This window comes from Xenopus tropicalis, chromosome 4 (genome assembly GCF_000004195.4).
Source record: "Xenopus tropicalis strain Nigerian chromosome 4, UCB_Xtro_10.0, whole genome shotgun sequence".
NCBI lineage: Eukaryota > Metazoa > Chordata > Amphibia > Anura > Pipidae > Xenopus > Xenopus tropicalis.
The window spans coordinates 25,139,056-25,159,736 of record NC_030680.2 but is presented as its reverse complement, the minus strand read 5'-3'; the positions used below and the strand labels follow the sequence as shown (position 1 = coordinate 25,159,736).

General features: G+C 41.5%; 2 protein-coding genes across 2 annotated transcripts; both read left to right on the top strand.

Moving 5' to 3' along the window:
• Positions 1-16,324: 16,324 nt before the first annotated feature.
• LOC116410324 (serine/threonine-protein kinase mig-15-like) lies at positions 16,325-18,236 on the top strand. The gene is made up of 5 exons (XM_031900575.1): positions 16,325-16,634; positions 16,724-16,849; positions 16,953-17,567; positions 17,760-17,814; positions 18,063-18,236. Exons 1-3 carry the CDS (start codon positions 16,617-16,619, stop codon positions 17,076-17,078), a joined length of 270 nt encoding a protein of 89 aa, XP_031756435.1. The 5' UTR covers positions 16,325-16,616; the 3' UTR covers positions 17,079-17,567; positions 17,760-17,814; positions 18,063-18,236.
• LOC101733778 (traf2 and NCK-interacting protein kinase) lies at positions 17,262-20,170 on the top strand. Its single transcript, XM_012962162.2, has 6 exons — positions 17,262-17,292; positions 17,440-17,567; positions 17,760-17,814; positions 18,063-18,135; positions 18,264-18,439; positions 18,979-20,170. Exons 1-6 carry the CDS (start codon positions 17,262-17,264, stop codon positions 19,254-19,256), a joined length of 741 nt encoding a protein of 246 aa, XP_012817616.2. The 3' UTR covers positions 19,257-20,170.
• The last annotated feature ends 511 nt before the right edge of the window (positions 20,171-20,681 follow it).

The following is a 20,681-nucleotide window of genomic DNA, read 5'->3' as shown; positions in this document are numbered from 1 at the left end:
TTGTTGATACTTCTCTTCCAGAGAAACATGGCAGCTTCCATAATGCAAAGAGACTGGAGTTAATTTCTACTTGTTGGTACTACTCTTCCAGAGAAACATGGCAGCTTCCATGATGCAAAGAGACTGGAGGTAATTCCTACTTGTTGATACTTCTCTTCCAGAGAAACATGGCAGCTTCCATAATGCAAAGAGACTGGAGTTAATTTCTACTTGTTGGTACTACTCTTCCAGAGAAACATGGCAGCTTCCATGATGCAAAGAGACTGGAGGTAATTCCTACTTGTTGATACTTCTCTTCCAGAGAAACATGGCAGCTTCCATAATGAAAACAGTCTGGAGGTCATTCCTACTTGTTGATACTACTCTTCCAGAGAAACATGGCAGCTTCCATAATGCAAAGAGACTGGAGGTAATTCCTACTTGTTAATACTTCTCTTCCAGAGAAGCATGGCAGCTTCCATAATGCAAAGACACTGGAGATAATTTCTACTTGTTGGTACTACTCTTCCAGAGAAACATGGCAGCTTCCATGATGCAAAGAGACTGGAGGTAATTCCTACTTGTTGATACTTCTCTTCCAGAGAAACATGGCAGCTTCCATAATGAAAACAGTCTGGAGGTCATTCCTACTTGTTGATACTACTCTTCCAGAGAAACATGGCAGCTTCCATAATGCAAAGAGACTGGAGGTAATTCCTACTTGTTGATACTTCTCTTCCAGAGAATCATGGCAGCTTCCATAATGCAAAGACACTGGAGATAATTCCTACTTGTTGATACTTCTCTTCCAGAGAAGCATGGCAGCTTCCATAATGCAAAGATACTGGAGGTAATTCCTACTTGTTGGTACTACTCTTCCAGAGAAACATGGCAGCTTCCATAATGCAAAGAGACTGGAGGTAATTCCTACTTGTTGAAACTTCTCTTCCAGAGAAACATGGAAGCTTCCATAATGCAAAGAGACTGGAGGTAATTCCTACTTGTTGAAACTTCTCTTCCAGAGAAACATGGCAGCTTCCATAATGCAAAGAGACTGGAGGTCATTCCTACTTGCTGAAACTTCTCTTCCAGAGAAACATGGCAGCTTCCATTTCAGAAAAATGTGACTGCAAAGAGACTGAATGCCATTTCTACTTACATCTCTTTCAGAGAAACGTAGCTTCTATAATAAAAAGAGACTGGATGTCATTCCTACTTGTCGATACATGTCTTCCAGAGAAACATGGCAGCTTTCATATTGCAAAGAGACTGGGGATGATTCCTACTTGTTGACACATTTCCTCCAGAGAAACATGGCAGCTTCCATTAAGCAAAGACACTGGAGGTCATTCCTACTTGTTGCTATATCTCCTCCAGAGAAACATGGCAGCTTCCATTAGGCAAAGAGACTGGAGGTCATTCCTACTTGTTGATAGATCTCTTCCAGAGAAATGTGGCAGCTTGAATGCAAAGATACTGGAGGCCATTTCTACATTTGATAGATCTCTTTCAGAAAACATGGCAGTTTCCATAATGCAAGGAGACTGGAGGTCATTCCTACTTGTTGATAGATCTCTTCTGGGAGCTTCAAACCACTAACAAAATCCGTGTGGTCTAGCGTGTGGTATACCATGTCAGCTCCTGTTTTCTATTGCAGCTAAACAGCAAACATTGTAAAAGATGTTCCTACTTGGTTGCACTTGCAGTATTTTTGGAGAACGGAGGTAATTCCTAAATGCTGTGATCAAAAAAGAAATTCAACCTGATGTTATACTGGTCCATCCATACATATGTCTTCTTCGAAACTAAACTACTAACCTTTTTGGTCCATAGGAACCAACGAGAACTTTGCAGTAGTGTCAAATGCTAATAACATCTTTACTTTGGTAGTATTTTATATTTTAAATGTCAGGCTGCCAATACCACTGTAGAGCTACTATCTTCTGCCTAATGTTGCAAACATACCTCGTTACATTAAAACAAAATATCGCAGTCCTAGACATGCTGTCAGATAGCGCTTTTGGCCATTTTCGACTGACTGCTACAGATGTAGAATATCAAGAAGCTTTCAGAGACAGTGGTGGTTGTAAAACTGCTGAGAAGAGAATCGTACTGATAGCTCGCACTGCAGTGTCAACGTGTCAATGTTTTTCAGGTCATTTTGCAAAGTTGTAGTGTGTCTTGTTCTACTGGAAAAAACACAATTAGGAGCGGTACAGTATATGTCTAGAGACTGATGAAGCTGGAAGCAAAGTCATTTATTCCAATAATGCCTTCCCCTACCAACCATATGTGGGTTACTAAACTGGAGAAGAAGTTTAGGTGACTTTATAAAAATAAAACCATGATATTTGATAGAAAGACATTCTGTTAACGTTATACTACAGACAGTTGAGTGCAGGTAACTCTGTCACATTTAGAGGCAGTTTAGAGCTTAATACATAAAAACCTATTCTATTAGTTCTATTCACTATGGGATTTTTAGAAATGTATCAAATAGTGAACTCTAACTTTCACCCATTGATAAATATGCTTCTAAAAATCCCACAGGAATGAATAGAACATGGGTGAGTTTTAAGTCTGCTCCTTAATCTGTGATTTATTATCCTTTGGTTTCTTTTGTTCTACTCTTTCAACCTAGACACCATTTTAAAACTGGATTTTGGATCTTTTCTATCTTAACTATCCATCTTTTCTTTTTTTTTAAATGTTTTCTACCAATTAGCATCACCAAAAAATACCCAACCCTAGACCTGTTTCTTCAGGAAATAGTGCAGGTAAGGGACCTATTATCCAGAATGCTTGGGACCTGGGGGTTTCCAGATAAGAGATCTTTCTGTAATTTGGCTCTCCATACCGTAAGGCTACTAAAAAAATGTATAAACATGAATTAAACCCAATAGGGCTGTTCTGCCTCCAATAAGGGGTAATTATACCTTAGTTGGGATCAAGTACAAGGTACTGTTTTATTATTACAGAGAAAAGGGAATCATTTAACCATTAAATAAACCCAATAGGGCTGTTCTTCCCCCAATAAGGGGTAATTATATCTTAGTTGGGATCAAGTACAGGTACTGTTTTATTATTACAGAGAAAAGGGAATCATTTAACCATTAAATAAACCCAATAGGGCTGTTCTGCCCCCAATAAGGGGTAATTATATCTTAGTTGGGATCAAGTACAGGTACTGTTTTATTATTACAGAGAAAAGGGAATCATTTAACCATTAAATAAACCCAATAGGGCTGTTCTGCCCCCAATAAGGGGTAATTATATCTTAGTTGGGATCAAGTACAGGTACTGTTTTATTATTACAGAGAAAAGGGAATCATTTAACCATTAAATAAACCCAATAGGATTGTTCTGCCCCCAATAAGGGGTAATTAAATCTTAGTTGGGATCAAGTACAGGTACTGTTTTATTATTAAGAGAAAAGGGAATCATTTAACCATTAAATAAACCCAATAGGGCTGTTCTGCCCCCAATAAGGGGTAATTATATCTTAGTTGGTATCAAGTACAAGGTTCTGTTTGATAATTACAGAGAAAAAGGAAATTAATTTAAAAAATTTGAATTATTTGTTTATAATGGAGTCGATGGGAGATGACCTTTCCGTAATTCGGAGCTTTCTGGTTAACAGGTTGCCGGATAACGGATCCCATACCTGTACTGCCCTGTTTTGCTTTGCTAGAAAATTTGAAACATTTTGGTAAATGTATTGAAGTCAACGGGCATGTTTTACTTCACATTTTTTTCCCATGCCAAATTTAGTGTAGTCAATGGCAGAGATAAGCAGAAAAAATTGCCACGGATGAATTTTCAGTGAAGTCTGAGAGTTTTGCATGAATTTGCAGCAACATTCATGCCAATGTTCACCTAGGCAGTGCAAGCAGGTAATGCAGTTCAGATTGCATCTCCAGATGATCTCTCCTGCGTGGCACAGGCATTGAGGGTAGAAAGGACTCCTTCTTGGCACAAGCACTGGGGGCAGAAATGACAGCCGGGGAAGCTGGAGATGCAATTGGAGCAAATGGTGGAATTCTATTGTTTCTACCTGCATTTCTGAGGATTCAGCTCTTAACATTAGTGGGGTGGATGAACAATCTTTCCTCTGACCAATGGTTGCAGGAAAGGCCGTTATAGTAACGTGTATGGTCACTTTAGCATTATATTGTTAACCTGTATATTCTGAGCCAGAACTGCAATAGACAAAGTAAAGCTGCAACATGCTTTAGACAATTGTTAGGATCATCATACTCACGAGTCATGCAACAGTGGTGGGAGAAGAACACTGTGGCAGAGCTGGAACCAGATCGGTCGCAAATCTAAACCACCAACTGTGCGGCCAGCAGATGTAGCAAGGGAGGTGCCCGTACTGACCCAAACTGCTTGCTTTGTTCCCCACGGCTTTCCAACTAGCACGTGCCAGTCAATAATAAAGTGGGTATGGGGCCCAGTGAATTAGCCCATAACGACAATGTCCAGTAGTCTTTACAGTCTGTAAGAGGAAAGGCAGTTTAATACATTGGCAATATCTCATCAGGAACTAAGGGCTAGATGTAAGGAGAACTGCATCCCCAAGCATAAAATTGTATATTCTAGGCACCATGCTAAATTGCAGGATTAGGGATAACCAAGTAATAACATGCAGGTCAGGGATCCAGACAAGACCCCATATTATAAGATACTAGCAGCTCAATATCTATGTCTACATACAGATTCAACCCAGATCATAAAAAACAACTACATGGCAACATCTCATTCAGTCCTTTTGGTGCCCCTGTCTGTAGCCTATGGATCCAATGGGATTCAAATTGGAGTAATACTTATGTCAATCGCTACCCCTCCTGGGGACTGGAATAAAGTCAATTGCCATGCAGCGGAGGGAAGGTAAAGGGTGTCCCAATTTGGCAAAATGTCTAGCAAGCGGTTGTTCCCATACACTTTTTTTGTTTTCTTTTTTATCCTTGGGTACATTGAGCTGCCCAAATGTCTCTCTAATAAAGTTCTTTTCATCAATTGATTCCTTTTTTTGGGAACTTGCTTTCTTAATCACAGCCTTAAGATTTCCTATCTGTTCTCGAAGGGAAGTAACAGTTTTGCGCACGTACATCAGTCCAGATGGGCAAGTGATAATTTATACAACAAATTCTGAAAAACATGTCAGTCTGTGTTTAATAGAAATCCTTTTACCAGAATAAGGGTGGGCAAAGTAGTAAAGAATTACATTTACATAAGACAAAATTATGACCTTTCGTGGGTTTTGGTAACCAGGTGGAAGCCCCTGGTTTGAGCCTAATGCCTATCCCTCAAATTGGGGCCTCTGTGGTAACCCAACCAGTTCTTTGTTCTTTTCCTATGACAAAAAAACTCCACTATCTGCCTATGATGTCCTCTTATGATGTTGTGAAGTTTTTGTTTACTCATAGGATCCAATAATCTTTCCCCTTAGTTTAATTACAAGTATTACAAGACTACTATAGTTTATATAAACAAAGCTGCTGTGTAGCCATGGAGGCAGCCATTCAAAGGAGAAAAGGCACAGGCACATAGCAGATAACTGATAAACCCCCATTATATTCTACAGAGCTTATCTGTTATCTGCTATGTAACCTGTGCCTTTTCTCCTTTTTCCAACTTGAATGGCTGCCCCCATGGCTACACAGCGGGGTATTTATATAAACTATAGTAGTGTTTCTGTAGCAAACACACCAGTTTTACCAGTATAGGGCACCAGTATATTATATTTAATTACTTTAAAGGAAAAGGAAAGGTAAAAATTAAGAATGCTTTATCAGAATGGTCTACATCCATAAGCACTTACAGTAATGCTCCTTATGAAAAGACACACAGGATTTCTTGTCTCCTTTTTTGTAAACATGTTCTTGGGTATCCGATTTTCCTCAGAAAATCCTTCATTCCTGGGGCCAGAGTCTGCACAGCTATCTCCCATCTCCTGCTCCCCCCTCCCATAAGAATTCATAAAACTCACTCCCCCCACCCTTAAGAAGGTGTAATCTAAGCTGCCAACAGCAAGCAGGAAGCTACTAAAAATGACAGCTGCTGTCTTAAACAAACAGAAGGAGCTTCTATGGCTCTTTATTCAGGTATGGTAATGCATTCTGCAGAATAAATATAGTGTTCTAGGTGGCACTAATGTGGCGAATCTATTGACAGTAAAATGGCAAAATTACTTTAAAACACTTTCATTTTTTGGTGTTGCTGTTCCTTTAATATCAACTACAAAATTATTCTATTAGTTTATAAGTATTCCCTCTTACCAAAGTATGCTCCAACCTCATCTCATTCTGGCATTAATAATCATAGGGAAATTTAATATTGGCATAACTATTATAAGATTTGATTCTAGGAAATCAAAATATAAAATATAAGGTAATCATATCTTGTATTGGGGTCCCTTTGGATTGAAATATTGCACTAATCATATAAAGGGATGCTAATCTACAATTTCCTATAATAAAAATAACAATTGCTGCCCAGGAATTGTTCTGAAAATTCATGATTAACCAAAGGAACTTTGTCTGTGGGAATGGGGGAAGGAGAAAACTAAAAACCTTTTTTTTCACATGACCATTAATAGAGAATATTTAAACTACTGAAAGTAACTCCAAATAAACCTTGAAGAGCCTGCATTATCCAGACGCTACATACGGTTTGACAAAAGGAAATTGCAAATGCCGAGCATTATAACTGCAATTATACAAATGTCTTTGTGGCCGTTGCATTGTAAGAAATCTATAGGTCAGGGAGGTGATTTTGTTGAATCCACAGTTCATTTAACAATTAGAGAAATTATGTTTTATGAAGTCGGAAGAGACAAAGGTCTCCATAGAAAATAATAATGCAAGAAAAAATGCATTTATAGAACTTTTTTTTTCCTCCTTTTCCTAAGGGTCATGATGTTCTGAATTCGGTTTGTACAGGTATGGGATCCATTATCCGGAAAACTTGTTATCCAGAAAAGTCCAAATAGGAATTTCCGAATTCCTAAAGACTCCATTATAAGCAAATAATTCTAATTTTTAGAAATGATTTTCTTTTTCTCTGTAAAAATAAAACAATGCCGTGTACTTTATCCCGAGTGAGATATAATTAATCCTTATTGGAGGCAAAACAATCCCATTGGGTTTATTTAATATTTAAATCATTGTTTAGTAGACTTAAGATATGGAGTTCCAAATTGCAGAAAGACCCCTTATCTGGGAAACCCCAATTCCCGAGCATTCTGGATAACAGGTCCCATACCCATAGGCAAATTGCTGTCATTAAGTCCAATTCATATGATTTACTGGATACTTTTTGGCACTGGGGGAGTTAGAGGGCATTTACTAGTTTAGCTGCACCAGGTATGGTTCCTAGTTATACTTGTTCCTTTGTTACTGACAGGGCCAGAACTAGAAGGAGGCTCGTGACTAGGGAGAAACATATGGGGGGGGGCACTAAGCACATACCTTTTCTGCCTGCCTTTTGCTAGTTTGGATTTGGGTACCTGTGTATTTAAGGACCCCTGTACATAAAGCTGGCCATACACGCACTAATAATATCATACGAAACCTTGTTTCGTACGATATTCGGTGCGTGTATGGCAAGTCGGCGAGTCGACCGGTATCCCCGATCGGCCAGGTCAAAAGATTTTGATCGGGCGCCATAGAAGGTGCCTGAGCAAAATCTGCCGGCACGGCTGAATCGGCAGAAGGAGGTAGAAATCCTATTGTTTCTACCTCCTTATCTGCCGTTTCAGCCCTGAAGGTTAGTGGCAGATCGCCACGTGTGTGGCCACCTTAAGGGCTCTGGCACATGGGGAGATTAGTCGCCCGCGGCAAAACTCCCTGTTCGTGGGCGACTAATCTCCCTGAGTTGCCTTCCCCTGCCATCCCACTGGCGAACATGTAAGTCGCCGGCAGGATGGCACACGCGGCGGCGCGATTTCGCTGCGAATTACATGTACATGTGATTCTCTGGGTTTCCCGAGCTTCATTGAGCATTTAACAGGTTGTCGAAAAGAGTGTAACAATTAGCTACATATATATGCATATACCACTCCCCAATACGGCCCTGCGCCCCCAAAAGCTGCTGCTAAAATATACGCAGGACAGTGGCCCACACTGAAAGCAGCAGTAACCACCATGCCTTTGAGCTAGAAATGTGGCTGTAATAGAACCCCAGTTTTTCTTTCCTCCTTTAAAAAAATGGAAATGCGGCTCATATAAAGCAATATGTATTAATGCAAATACCTTTATGAGTAGGATTTGAATAGATGCAATTTTAAAAAAAAATAGATGCAATTAAAAAAATATGCAGCCCTTTCGTGATTTTGAATGTGATAATATGGTTTGGAACAGTTCCCTAAGCCCCGCCCCCTGTTCCCCTGCTGATCTGGCTGACTACTTTGTGACTCACATAAAATTCAACAGTAGTTGCCTGTCCTCAGCCTGCCTTCAGCCTGCATCCTCCCAATCAGTGTCGGACTGGCCCACCAGGATACCAGGAAAACTCCCGGTGGGCCCAGGTGTCATTGGGCCCTCCTGCCTGACCATTAGGCCTGCTTCATGAACATTCACAATTTCTGAATGGAAACAAAGAGGAGAAATAGATGGAAATATAGATGCTAGAATGTAAATAAAAGAGACTGGGAGAATAAAGAGGTTGGGTGGGGAAAGGATGAAAAATAGTTTGAAGAGTGGGCCTAGGCTCTAAGGTTTTCTGGTGGGCCCCTGTGGTCCCAGTCCGACACTGGTTCTCTAGTCCCCTAGAGTTTTGGACACCTAAGTGTGGCCCTACAGTTTAGATGGGAAGCTGTTTTCTGTATTCTCCTGGCAGTTCAGTAACTGGCTTGTAGATGTCAGTGTTCTATTCTAGAAACAGGGAAGCGCACGTGTATAGCCTCTTTTGGTTCACCTACAAATGCAGCCAGCAAGTTTTCTCATTTTGTCTCACCATGTTCCAGACACCATTTGGGTCCTGCTTCTAGATCAGTGGTCTCCAACCAGTGGCTCACGAGCAACATGTTGCTTACCGACCCCTTTGATGTTGCTCCCAGTGGCCTCAAAGCAGGTCTTCATTCTTGAATGTCTAACTTGGAGGCAAGTTTTAGAGGCATAAAGACCTTGGGTACTACCAAAAGAGCCTCCTGTAGGCTGCCAGTCTACATAGGGGCTACAAAATAACCAATTACAGACTTTTTTGGTCTCCCCAGGACCTTTTTTAATGCATGTGTTGCTTCCCAACCTTTTTATATTTAAATATTGCTCACGGGTTAAAAAGGTTGGGGATCCCTAGATGGTGCTACAGTGCAACGACAACCAGTTAGAGACATAATGCAACAAAATGGTAAAGGAACTACACTGCATCTGTACTTGCTGGAGAGTTCCATGTGATAAAGATTTCACATGAAAACAGAAATGTCTTTCTGAATTGAATTGCATCTCAAATTAAATATCATCAATAAGTTTTCATGTGATAAACCTTTTCTCACTGAATTACATCTGGCCAAGTGTACAGCTAGCCATACACGTACCGATACAAACTAGGTTTCCTATGATTTTCGGACCGTATGCGGGCTCCAAATTATTGTCCTGATAATTTTCGTACCATGGTGATGGTTCATTTAGTCGATCGGACACGTTATAAAATTTGGTGTCGTATAATAAAATCTGTGCATGTATTGTGTATCGGATGATATCCATGAAATATCAAATGGAATCTACTCGTACGATTGGTGCTGCTAACTATTTCATGTTCAGAACATCCTCCCATTTGTTATTTTAAGGGATTTATCCTACAATTTCAGTCTGAATGTTAGTTTAAAATTGTTGCATTTAAACGTACGACTGATATCCGAATGTTCCTCGGAAGAAGATTAAAATCCAAACGTGTGTGGCCACCTTAAGTGCCTATCATTATCCACAATCGCTCCATAAGTCTATAACACAGACCACCAAACAGCATCACTTATTCAACAATGATTCACACTGATAACAGAGGGGCTAATTTATTATTATAGGTGCTAAATTTTACCAGGGCAGTTGTCCATAGCAACCAATCACATTTTTGTTTTCATTTTCTTGGCTGATCAAAACTCACTGCTGCTTGGTGCTAATCAGAACTTACGTCAAACAATTTCTCCCAAAGGGTCTAATAATGACAATAATATCTCAAAAGAAAAGTATAAGTTCCAATATAAGGTTCTTTTGCACACAATGTATTAACAGTGAGCACAGCACATTATGTAACATTCTGACAGTGACTCTGCCCATAGTCTCCCACATTGTTCCCATTTGTTTAGTACATAATGTTCTCTGTCTTCTTGCAGTCTGGCTCAAAGTTCCTTCTAATATCTTGTAGGCTGTGTGCGTTTACGTTAACTTGTGTGTGCTTTCTTTAATGAAATGCAATAAAAGTCAGAAAAAATAGCTAAAATGAAAATAACAAATAGAATTTCACACTGTTATATTTTTTTTATATTTCTTACCTTCCCCAACTCTCAGTCAGACTCAGTTCAAAACAATGTTCCCATCCCATTTGTACATCATAGCAGCTCTGCTTACATGGGATTTCCAATGAGCCCTACTAAACCCAACCAGTATCCGCACAGTGAGAACTCAAGAATACTAAGAGGATAAAAGATTCAGCAAAACTGAAAGACATGGCTTTTAATACATTTTCTATGGCACAATAAAATAAGGATATTTATGAAATCATGGAGACTTGGGTGCCATTTAAACAATCAAACAACCATCACTTCTAATGAGTTTTGCATGTTTGGTTTAAATCGTCTTTGGCCCTGTGATCTGCTGCTATAGTAAATCTAGTGAGGTGACTTTATACAACGTGCAAATACACATTCAGTATAGAGGCTTAGAACAACAAATACACACAACTTGTGGGGGCTCATTTATAAATACCAGGCAAATGTGCATATGGCAATAACCTGTAGCAACGTATCAGTGACTGCATTTTTTCAGTCAATTGCTGGTTGAATAGTGAAAACAAAAATCTGATTGGTTGCCATTAGTGATGAGCGAATCTGTCCTGTTTCGCTTCGCTGAAAATTGTCACGTGGCGCCACCTTTACTGTATTTCCCAGTGATTTATTGCAGCAGCCCAAGACCAGGACATGTGGTGTATAGTAACTACAAACATTTTACTGTAGTGTGAATGTGCCAGTCCCAGACCGCTGCATTTTTTAATCTCCAATAGTGCAGATTATAAAACCACTTAAAATGTATTTATTAAAACACTTCTTTTACGTGAGATTTTTAAAAGGCATATCAGGCAAATGTTATACTAATTAACACTGCCCTTTGGCATTTATTCCATGTATTAAAGTTCTGATGTGCCTATGTATAAACCTGCAGATACAGAGTTACCCCCAGCATTTACTCCAAATTTTGCATCTCTTTGTAATTGGTGGGGGAAAAAGCCTTCCTGTCTGTGTTATCTTTCTTCCCGATTAATGACAGTGACATAGAGTGTAACTGTTAGCAGCCAGGCAGGCAAAATACCTACATGGTGGCACTTCTACTGTACATGTATTTCTGCAACTTTTTCGTAGCCGTCGCGCCGAGTACGAAAGTTTCGGATTCATTCAAGCTTCAGTATCGTGACTTTCCTTGGGCCAGGTTGGAGCTGCAGAGTGCCATTGAGCCCTATGGGAGACTTTCCTTGGGCCAGGTTGGAGCTGCAGAGTGCCATTGAGCCCTATGGGAGACTTTCCTTGGGCCAGGTTGGAGCTGCAGAGTGCCATTGAGTCCTATGGGAGACTTTCCTTGGGCCAGGTTGGAGCTGCAGAGTGCCATTGAGCCCTATGGGAGACTTTCCTTGGCCAGGTTGGAGCTGCAGAGTGCCATTGAGTCCTATGGGAGACTTTCCTTGGGCCAGGTTGGAGCTGCAGAGTGCCATTGAGCCCTATGGGAGACTTTCCTTGGGCCGGGTTGGAGCTGCAGAGTGCCATTGAGCCCTATGGGGAGACTTTCCTTGGGCCGGGTTGGAGCTGCAGAGTGCCATTGAGCCCTATGGAAGACTTTCCTTGGGCCAGGTTGGAGCTGCAGAGTGCCATTGAGCCCTATGGGAGACTTTCCTTGGGCCGGGTTGGAGCTGCAGAGTGCCATTGAGCCCTATGGAAGACTTTCCTTGGGCCAGGTTGGAGCTGCAGAGTGCCATTGAGCCCTATGGAAGACTTTCCTTGGGCCGGGTTGGAGCTGCAGAGTGCCATTGAGCCCTATGGGAGACTTTCCTTGGGCCGGGTTGGAGCTGCAGAGTGCCATTGAGCCCTATGGGAGACTTTCCTTGGGCCGGGTTGGAGCTGCAGAGTGCCATTGAGCCCTATGGGAGACTTTCCTTGGGCCAGGTTGGAGCTGCAGAGTGCCATTGAGCCCTATGGGAGACTTCCAAACTTATGCAAAGTCGCAAAGGTTTGCCCGCCGTTTACAAGCGCTCAATACGAAAAAGTCACAACAATATACGAGCAAATCGTAACGGCTACGAAAAAGTTGCGACAATTTGCGCAAGTCGTAGCGGCTACGAAAAACTCGCGATAATTTACAAAAAAGTCGTAACGGCAACAAAATTTCGCAAAAAATCAGAAAAAGTCGCAAAATGTTCGTTTCCAATCCGAATTTTTCCCATTCAGATTCGGATTCGTGGATTAGTAAATCATCCCCAAAGTATTTTGCAAAGTGTAACCTTACTGTAGTTGGTCTGTTTAATAGAAAAAAAAAATAATCGCCACAACCACAAATATAAATAATATGGTTTATTTCTCTTTACTGTAACTCTAATATCTCTGTGATTCAAACAGGGGTATCCAATGGTGTCTATAATTTTATGTTTCTGCTCAGGGGTACGAGATGGAAATGTTCAGCCCAGGTGGGAGAGCTCATCGCTGGAGACAAATAATGGCAGAAAATAATGGCAGAAATGAAATAAAGCACCTGGGGTATTAGCTTTGGTTTTACACATATTCTTTTATTTAATAAATATAAAACTCTATTATGAGAGCTGGGTTGGTAGGAAGCATTGGGGGACAGGGAGCCTACAAACCTCTCAGCATAGATACATGGAAGTATAAAATAACATTTGGTATCCATATTCTTCTAATATATTGATATTCCCATTGCTTACTGTAAGTCACACTGTATTTAAAAGTGTCTGGTTTGTATGATTTTAAGCTACAAGTCTCAAAGCTGCTATTTCACAGCCACCAACTGTCACTGTGACACTGCCATAAGCCTGATGTGTGACTGAACCATTGTGATGCCCTTAAGTTTAACGGTTTTAACTGTCATTTGGTTGCTAGAGTGTCCGTTATTAACGGCTTTTCTCACTTTCATTTCTGGGATCAGAGGTAAGTGGAGTGCGCCACACGCTGGGGGGACATTTTAGGAAAATAATGACATAAATGCAGAAAATCACTACTTAATTGCATCACTAGGTAGCGCCTGGGATATTAGCCTTGGGTTTGCATAGAATTTTTCAAGTTTAATACATAAATACATACATATAAAACATGACTATTGGAGAGTAGCGGTTGGGGGAATAAATAGGGGAGCAGGGAGGCTACAGACCTCTCAGAATAAATACAAAAAGCATAAAATAACATTTGGGATTCAGATTCCTCTTCTAATATTAATATTTATGTTGTTTTTAATTTTGCTGTGTATTAAAACAAGTTTGGTAAGTCTGACAGTGTTTGGGATGACAGTTGGCCACTTGGTGTTCAGGTTCTGCCTCCAATGCTCTTAATATTCATATTTCTCTCTCTGTTTCTTACTTTGTACATAAAACTGCCTTCTTTAAAAAGCTTTTAAACATAAAGTTTCAGAGTTGCCATTTTGCAGGCATTAATGGGCCACTGATGCTGTCTGAGGCAGTTAATGACAGGCAGCCATTGCTTGTCCCAACTCCCAGCATCCCCTATCATACTTTCAGCCTGTAGTCCTGTTACTGTCACTGACCTACAACTCCCATCATCCCCTATCAGACCTGCAGCTTGTGGCCCTTGTCCTGTGGTTGCTAGGGTCCCATTCAGCTCGGCATTATTTATATACATGTTGGATCTTGGTAGCCAGTCATAGGTAAAATCTTAAACTCAAATGTGATTGGCTGCAACCCATTTAGGTATATTAATCTTTACTATAGAGGTGAGTGGAGCATACAGACACTCATACAGGGGATACATTAATGTGCTCCATCATTCCCAATCCAACTACTGTTCTCTTTCATGAAATCCAAAACAAATACCTGTAATCCTCTCCCTTCCTTTATATGGGATCCCCTCTGCTCTGAGAGCTGCCATTATTGCTATTTCCCTTCTGTGCAAGTTGAAATCCCCCTACCCATGTATTGGTACATCCTGTTAAACAGTCAAAATCTCAGTATCCTATGCTAGTAATGATATCATCACCTGGACTGGTGCAAGTGATGGGGGGGTGATGATGTTATATAGAGCTTTGCCCATAGTTATTTAGCACAGAACTATATCTCCCAGCATGCCCTGAAAGCCTTTGCAGCTGCCTTCTGAACTACGAAACACAAGCAGGGTGTCAGTACAACATGGCATAGATTTTTCAGAGGTTACTGGGCTGCATCTGCCACTGTCAGCCGTTCCTTACCCCTGGGTGCTATGTATATATATGTGTGTTCCTTACCCCTGGGTGCTATGTATATATATGTGTGTTCCTTACCCCTGGGTGCTATGTATATATATGTGTGTGTTCCTTACCCCTGGGTGCTATGTATATTATCAGGCATGACGGCACTGGGTTACATTGGATACTGGGAATTGTAGTATAACAGGGCAGGTGCCTATGCCAGTTTTCCTGACCTAAGGGATAGAATACTCCCAGTATTATCCATAGTCCCCCAACATGTGGCCCCCAAGCTGCTGCAGAACTACAACTCCCAGCATCCTTGTCTGCTCTCCCATCATTGGGCCTTAGTTATATGGTGGTGATAACATTGCAGGAGGGACTGGGCATTATGTTCTAATAGAAGGAAGGAAGGTGCCAAATACGGGGAAATGCTGCAACCTGTTTCACCATAATTTAAAGGGGAACTTCACCTTTAACGCCGTTATTGCTGCAGAACTCAGCAGCATGATTTTTGCTAACCTGAAATAATGTCACATTACACAGAAATCAGATTTCAGAAATTTGAATGAAAATATCATAGAGAATAAATATCAGTTTTTTTGTAAAATGGAAGGATTGGTCAGGGGGGAATAATGTGAATATAATGCAGTGTATCCTGATCTGTATAGCAGAGAGGGCCGGACCATGGAACTTATATCTTTTCATTTCTGTCCCCCCATACAGTGAAATTCTGTGCGACAGAGCAATTTCTGAGCGATTTCTGAGCGATTTCTGAGCGATTTCTGAGCGATTTCTGAGCGAATTCAAAGCTTTTTCAGAGCGATTTTCAGTGATTTTCCTGAAATTTTCAGCTTTTCTTTGGAAAAAACATCTTCCATTGATATCAGCTGATTTTTTTTTTTTCTAAACCCAACTGCTCTTTTAAGAGCAAAACCACTAGGGCGCAATGCCATTCTGCGCCCCCCGGAGGAAGGTAAGGCTCCTGCTATGGATTTCATTTGCTGGGTTTTGGTGTAAAGTATAGAATGTTCAGTGACACACAGAGCAGTGTTCTGCCCATATGGGGATCTTTAATGAGCCTGAATAAATATCTGGTTCTATATGGGGCCAATTTATCCCAGAATCAGACACTTTATCAGACAGTTCTTTAATATCCAGGGGTGTAACTATAGAGAAAGGAGACCCTGTGACTGCTGGGGGCCCAGGGGGTGTAGGGGGCACAGTGGGGCAAAGACTAATAAGTTGGTTTGTGAATAAAGTCCCATTCTTGGCCAAGGTTTAAAAGGCCCTAAAGTGAATTTGCTATGGGACCCCACTTTTAGTGGAAGGGCACAAGGGGTAGTACCATTTTGTTACTCAGCAAGTGTTGGGCCTAATAATGACCCTTTAAACTAACAAAATCTTTAAATTTTCCCTCAGCGAACAGCTGAATTCGGACGCCTCTCCGAAATTTATAAGGTGAGTAGGAAAGAGGGTGACATACATGACCAACACCCTGTAGGGGCTGCTAGAGCATGGAATTTGGGTGTTGGTTTTGTGATACCCCCCCAGTTTTATGTACCTCACACCTGCCAATTGCCTCTGTCTCTCATGTGTTTCTCATGCCCCTCCTTCCCAAAAGTCCCTCTCCTTCCTGTCTGCCCCCATTGTAGTTAATACATATTTTTTACCCTGTTGAATATTATGTTATCAATAAAATTCCCCTTTAATTCTATTTATCTGTTTTTCCCAGCCTCCTGATGGTCGGCTGACCAAGGAGATGCAAATCGGAGAGGGCGGCACTGGAGCCGTGTTCATGGTAAGGGACCAACCAAATTCCTAGAGAGCAGGGGGAGCTGAAAGCAAGTTGAAAGTGCTATCACTATCCCTGCTATGCACATGATTACATTCCTTAATAACTCAATATTTCTGTCAGTTTGTTCCCAATATGAGTCTTGATATTTCCAGCTAATACTGAATGTCAGTTACACCTTTCTGTGTGTGTTACAGGGCCATCACCATCGCAGAGGTAAGGTAGCCGTCAAGATGGCCAACATCACTCGGGTAAGGTTTCTTTATAGTTCCTTTCTCCATATCATCCCTATTGTGTGGCTGCCTATGTGAGCTAAAGGGTTTCTATTTTTCCTCTCCAGGATGAGGAGTCAGTCTGCCGAGAGGTAAGCTTTCTCCTGAAGTTCAGCAGGCACAGGAACATCGCCTCTTACTATGGAGCTTATTACCACCCTGCTCCAAACGAGGAGTCATCGGAGTATCTGGAGGTAAGAAATTGTTGCATCACATTCATCCCTTATGTGCCAAAGAGATCTCCATTGGAGGCGATAAAATACATACACGGCCTGAAATCATTCCTTCCTATTGCAGCTTGTCCTTGAGTACTGCAGCGGCGGCTCCCTGTACAACCTGATCGACAGCACCGAAGGCCAATCCCTGAAGGAGACCTGGATTGGCTATGTCTGCAGGGAGGTATTGAAGGTAAACTTGGATTAACCCCTTAAAGACTCTTCTATTATTTTACTTTACATTATCCTACATTGTGTTACACACTCTTTGTTAGGAATATTAAGCCAAATGTCCGTTATATTCTTATAACCTACATCTCAATCTCCCCAGGCTCTCAACCACATCCACCACCACCGGGCCGTTCACAGGGACATCAAGAGCCCCAACGTGATGCTCACCGAGAAGGGAAACATCAAACTCAGTGAGTAAAACTTATAGTTGTAAGATGAATGGATGGGGGGAAGCTTTTGTGGATATAAAGTACAGAGGGTTTCATGATACAGGTGTTTATCTTACTGCCCTTAAAATGAATGAATTTTCCATTTATATGTTTAATCTGTCATTTCAGTCGATTTCGGACTCTGCTGGGACCTGGACCCACAGACAGGGAAGTGCAAGCAGACCGATGGGACTGCGCACTGGATGGCGCCCGAGGCCTTTAGGAGGAGGGACAGGGAACCGGAATTCGACACCAAAGTATGTTGTAGAAGCAGTAGGAGGACCCAATGGCATTTATGTGTCTGCACAAATGGGTGCTGCATTCAGTAAAGGCCAATTCAGTTACATGAGTGCTAAACATGAAGCCATTGGGAACCCCCCGGTAACAAGTAACTAAATCATACGCTAACCCAATTCTATCCTTATGCTCTTTGGTGTCTTCTTTTCCAGTGTGACATCTGGTCCCTTGGAATCACTGCCATCGAAATGGCCGAGGGAAAAACACGTAAGTAAATCACAACAATTGTGGGTTTCTGTACATTGTAACCAAGGAATTGTTACCCAGTCTGGCAAAGAGCCTTTATTTAGTCATCTGTTACATTCAGAAATCCAGGCCATGCCTATTTTTCTATGTGCAGGGGTATCGTTTGTTTGTTATAATTATTCTAAAGCAAAATGTCTATTATGGTGGAAATAGCGAATAAGCCCCAATACTTCAGCGTCATGTTATATATATATGTTTTTAACTTTTAGCATACGCCGATCAGGAACTAGTGTCGGACCTGGTCATCAACAACGACTCTCCGAGGCTCATATCAAGGACCTGGTGAGTCCTTCCCAGCTCATGTCACTGTGCGATGCTGATACTGCAACTCTGTGTGTCTCTCACCTTGGCATATTAGCGATTAAAGCGATACATCTGTTTTTCTTGCTCAAATCTTTTTCTTTTTTCAGGTCTCAAACTTTTGTGTCCTTCTTGGAGTCATGCCTTGAGAAGGATCCTTCCCGGAGATGGAGTGCGGAAGAGCTGCTGCAGCACCCGTTCATTACTGAACTGCCCCCTGCGAAGACCATCAGGGCTGAAATCGAGGAACACCTTCGGGCTGTGCAGAACCGGCCGGCCAAACAAGGTGAGGGAATCCATTATATTTGTTATGGCTGTACTGTCACATCACTTAACTTACTAAAATGAGAAGCTGCTTGAGCTGGAATTGTAATAGTGGTGCTAGGAATAATAAACATATTTTTAGAGGGGTACTTTACCTTATTATTACATTTTTGTACAATAATATAATGTCAAATAATGTTGCTTTTGAATCATATAAGTTTTATTCTGCAGCTTTCCTGTTATAAATTTCAAGTGCTAGTTGGTTGCCATTACTCTAGCAACTGTTGCACCTGCAGCAATACATGCGCTAGTTAGTAGGTGCTTTTGTAAACTGCAGTTCATTCTGCGCAGCAATAGTAACAGCATTTGCATCCAATTCGCTTGCTGCAAGTCAGTAGCAGACGCAGCATACTCGTAGTAGAATCATGGAACTACCGCCATGTCAAATCTGCTGGTAATTGTTGTGAAATGGGTTCAGTAGTTCAGACTAGTTGGATGAAAGGCCGTCCCAGGGATTCATTTTTGTTTTTTTCCTTAATGTGATTTTATTTATCTATATAGGATTGAGAGCAGTTCGCTGGGCCAGGGAACAGCTACGGCAGGCAAGGGAACAGCTACGGCGGGCCAGGGAACAACTACAGCGGGCCAGGGAACCTCTACGGCGGGCCAGGGAACAGCTACGGCAGGCCAGGGAACAGCTACGGCAGGCCAGGGAACAGCTACGGCCTTGCTGTGCCATGGAACATCTACGGCGAGCCTGTGACTTCTGTGCAACTGAAACATCACTAGAACAGAAGGAGGCTCAGCAAATGGCCCTGGAGGGTTTTGCCTGTGTGTGATCCTGTGGCCAATAACATCAAGTGCCCAGGGTGAGTCTCCTGTATACCATCCAAGGAGAAAGGAACATCTGCAGAGAAAGGTACCATCTCTCCTTCTTCTACTGCTCCTTTACCACTAGGCTCTTTCCTCAGACTACCACACCTCTAGCATCTGTAGCTCCATCAACACGATCCCTTGCAGCTGCCCCAGCTCCTCCACAGTGGTGTCTCCTCGTTAAATAACTGTAACTCCACCAGCAGTCTCGGCCTTTAACATCTGCATTCAGATCTGTTTTTCTAACTGTAGATCTGTCATCATTATCTGTCATCATATCTCAGACTACCACTGCTCCACCAATTATGTCTTTCCTTTAATATCTCCATTTCAAACAACCACAGCAACAGTAATACTCACCACAAATTTCTACAGATTCACCAGTGGCATTCACAATTTTTAAACACCACAGCTCCACCAGTGAGACCTTAGATTCAAATTACCATAGCTCCACCCGAGGTCTCTTCTCTTAATTTTAGCTCCACCACCTGCCTTCCCTTTATTTGTCTACTCCTCAACCAGCATGCTCTTTGCCTTATTCTAATCTCTTATTTCTCTTCAGCTAGTCTCTTCCATTTATCTTCTATTCCACCCTCACACACTTCAAATCTCCCACTGTAGAGCCAGCGACACCTCCTCTCTAATCCCCTCACATACACACTGACATAAACCCTTAGTACAAGTTGATCCAGGGACTTGTCCGATTGCCCTTTTGGGAGTCAGGAAGGAATTTTTTCCCCTCTGAGGCAAATTGGCTCCGGCTTCAGATGGTGGTTTTTCGCCTTCCTTTGGACCAACTAGCAAATAGGCAGGTTTCTTTTAGACTAAAATTTAATACAAACAAATAACATCTATTTTATAAATAAAGCTTTAATACATATTTTGTGGTGTTCTTGCCTTTTTATAGTATTGCCAGGGAGTGTTAGAGATGACGGACACTTGTAGTGCAAGGGAAAAGGGTAACTGAAAAGAGAAGGTGCAATGAAGGGGCAGGGGAGGGAGAAATGGGTGAAAAGTGATACTAATATTGAAGAAATCAAAGCAGGGAATAAGTCATGTCTGGGCCCAGTGTTACTGATCTTGACTGAGGCAGGGATTTTGGTCAGTGCTGAAGCCTCGAGGGAGACTTCAAAAATTAAGAAATATCACTATACAGATATAGGATCCATTATCCAGAATGCTCGGGACCAAGGGTGTTCTGGATAAGGGGTATTTCCATAATTTGGATCTCCATACCTTAAGTCTACTAAAAAATTAATAAAACATTGATTAAACCCAATAGGATTGTTTTGCATCCAATAAGGATTAATTATATCTTAGTTGGGATCAATCACAAGGTACTGTTTTATTATTACATAGAAAAGGGAATCATTTAACCATTAAATAAACCC